Source organism: Siphateles boraxobius, unplaced genomic scaffold (genome assembly GCF_051911475.1).
Source record: "Siphateles boraxobius isolate OS27281-9 unplaced genomic scaffold, OSU_SipBor_1 246, whole genome shotgun sequence".
Lineage (NCBI taxonomy): Eukaryota > Metazoa > Chordata > Actinopteri > Cypriniformes > Leuciscidae > Siphateles > Siphateles boraxobius.
The window spans coordinates 150,001-152,933 of NW_027508862.1; the positions used below are offsets into that span (position 1 = coordinate 150,001).

Genomic DNA, 2,933 nt, shown 5'->3' on the forward strand with positions numbered 1-2,933 from the left:
ACACACTCCTCATACACACACACACACACACTCTTCATACACACACACACACACTCCTCATACACACACACACATACACACCTAGAAGGGTTTACACTGCTATATTTAACGCTCATCCTTCCCTCGGGTCATTTTGACCCCAAACTTATTTTATTATTGAGTGTTCATCAGAGGGTCGAGACCTGAGGACTTTTCTCGCACTTGAACCCCAAATACACAAACAAAAAAAATGAATTGGTATTGGAGGAGTTTTGTGGTTGAAATTTAAAAAAGTAACAAAACTTTCGCTCTCGGGTCAATTTGACCCCCTTAGGAATGAGTGGAATGCGAGGAATGCTTCAGTACACAGAGAAAAACCTAAAAATGCTCAAAAATCTAACTAAAAATTATAAACCTTTACAAAACAATTATTTTATAATAACTGACTTTAGGACCCAGCGGAACAGCTCGTTTGCTCCATAATTTTTTTTTTTTATATATATCAAAAAAAAATATCAAAATGAAATAAAATTTGATTTCTGGACAAAAATATGTTACAAAGTGCACGAGGGAAGGATGAGGGATAATAAGTCTGAACAAAAACAGCAGAAATACAGCGGTTACCCATTTAGTGTTATAACACGACTTTATCAAGCGTTACACAGGTTCATTAATATCACAGTGTAACGAAGCTCTTTGTATTCAGATGTTGCATAGCGACCGCATCACCAGCCAAGTTTCAGGAGGCCGTGCATCGGGCCGGTTTGACCCTTGACCTCCCCGGAGCAGTGCTAGCGTTAGACGCGCTGGAATCGCGTTACGAAGTGCTGGAGCGATGGGACGACTGGGAGTCGAGACTGAGACGCCACATCCAGTCCATCGGCGCCGCCAGAGAACGCAGAGACCAGGGGACATGAAGCAGATCTGGGTTCTGCCGATCTGCGCTCGTTTCGGACCGGAAAATTGTACGTTTTGGGTTTTTTTTGGAGAAAATTTTTTTTTTATTGAAACTTGGTAACGTTTTTGGCACTTGATGTGTGAACACACAAAAATCATGGACATGATTCAAACAGGTTTAATTGTCCTGAAATAAATAGTTACACTTGTGCTCCTCGCGGTCAGAAATAACGCATCGGAAATGAATGAGACGAAGTTCCTCTAGTGGAAGCGTTCGGTACTGCAGCCGGACACACTCACTGAACGCTCATTTACTGACATATCAGCTCACATTTTGAGCACAACTTGATTAGATTAAAATGTGATTTTGAAAGTATATATTTCATTAAAAAAATTGCATTTTTCTTAACAATTCTCATAAATTCTGTTACTTTTTTAAGTTCACTTTTTAAATCCGCCAAGTTTCGTCTGTGAAAAGAGATCAAACCTCAGTCTGTCGCTCTAAAGCATTCAAGAAGATTTATGACAGTTTAAGTTGGAAATTAAATTTTCAGGTTTATGCTCAAAAAGTGAATAAATGGATTAGAAATACACCGTCAATATAATTAGGACCATAAAATCTCTATAAAAATACTAAATATTACATAAAAAACATTATCACACTAAAATATGGTCCATTCATTTCAATGCCAAAAACCGCGAAGAGCACCAGAGGATTCCAGACTCACAGCAGGTTTTTAATAATGTGATAAACTGCTGTCATGATTGTCTAGTGATGTAATTTTACTGTATGCATGAAGACCAGGTTCAAATCCTGATATAATAAGTGTTTTTATAATGCAGAATTGCAAATGGACTCGAGTTCCAGTGATCGGCCTGCTTTATTATATATAGACGAGCGGAATCAACTTTTTAATATCACCGTTTGTGTTTCATCAGAAAAACCAATGCCCAATACACATAACTATTATTGTGTATGATAAACCTGTACAGAACTGTCACTGTAAGAATGTTTTCAGACCCGGTTCACTGAATTATCCACCGAGAACATGCATTATTAACACACTTACAGTTGCTTTTACAGAATATTATGCATCATTTTAACAAAAAACTGTCTGAGATGTAAATGAATGTACACTGCATATCTCAGTAATGCTGAAGCTCGGTGCTTGTGCTGTTCTGAACATTATTGTGTAAATTTTGGACTGTTGCATGCAGAAACTGCACAAATAACAAATGCGAAATTCACTGAAAAATTCAAAACGAAATTCAGCGATTCAAAACCAATCACTATTATTCGTTTTGCACCTACAATAATCATGCAACTTAATCATCTAATGTAAACAAATATTTTTAAATAACATATTCTTGGAAGTTGCATTCAAAACTTAAATTTCAGACTGTAAATCTATTTGTATGTGTCAGTATTTTTAATTGTTCTGAATAAACAGAATCTCACTTTGAATGCCTTCTTAGAAAGGATTGTGTATGTGTGTTTGTGTGAGGGAGTGTGTGTGTCTATGTGAGTTTGTGTATGTGAGTTTTTGTGTAGGAGTTTGTGTATGTGTGTTTGTTTGTTTGTTTGTTTGTTTGTGTGTGTGTGTGTGTGTGTGTGTGTGTGTGTGTGTGTGTGTGTGTGTGTGTGTGTGTGTGTGTGTGTGTGTGTGTGTGTGTGTGTGTGTGTGTGTGTGTGTGTGTGTGTGTGTACTTGTACAACTATCTTTGTGCGGACCAGTTTGAGTTTTAGACCATTGGAGTGAGGAGAAAGAGAGTAAAGTGAGTTAAAGTTTTGGCCGGTCCTCACTTTCTGAGACCCCTTTAGAGGCCTGTTTGAGGGTCAAGACTTGGTTTTAGGGATAAGGTTATAATTAGGTTTAGGGTTCGGGTTTGGGTTCGGGTTAAGCACTTAGTTGTGATGAGTAAGGTTAGGGTAAGCGGCTAGAGATTGCATTGTGTCAATGAATGTCCTCATAAAGATAGATGTACAAGTGTGTGTGTGTGTGTGTGTGTGCGTGCGGGCGCGTGTTTGTTTGTTTGTGTGTGTGTGAGAGTGTGAG

General features: G+C 38.1%; 1 protein-coding gene across 1 annotated transcript in view; it reads left to right on the top strand.

Moving 5' to 3' along the window:
* LOC143749413 (threonine synthase-like 2) overlaps positions 1 to 2,355 on the top strand; it is a 14,326-nt gene extending 11,971 nt beyond the window's left edge. Inside the window, exon 9 of the mRNA XM_077241903.1 lies at positions 686 to 2,355. Within this exon, the coding sequence (XP_077098018.1) occupies positions 686 to 896 (211 nt within the window). The 3' untranslated portion in view covers positions 897 to 2,355. The remainder of the gene's footprint in view (positions 1 to 685) is intronic.
* The last annotated feature ends 578 nt before the right edge of the window (positions 2,356 to 2,933 follow it).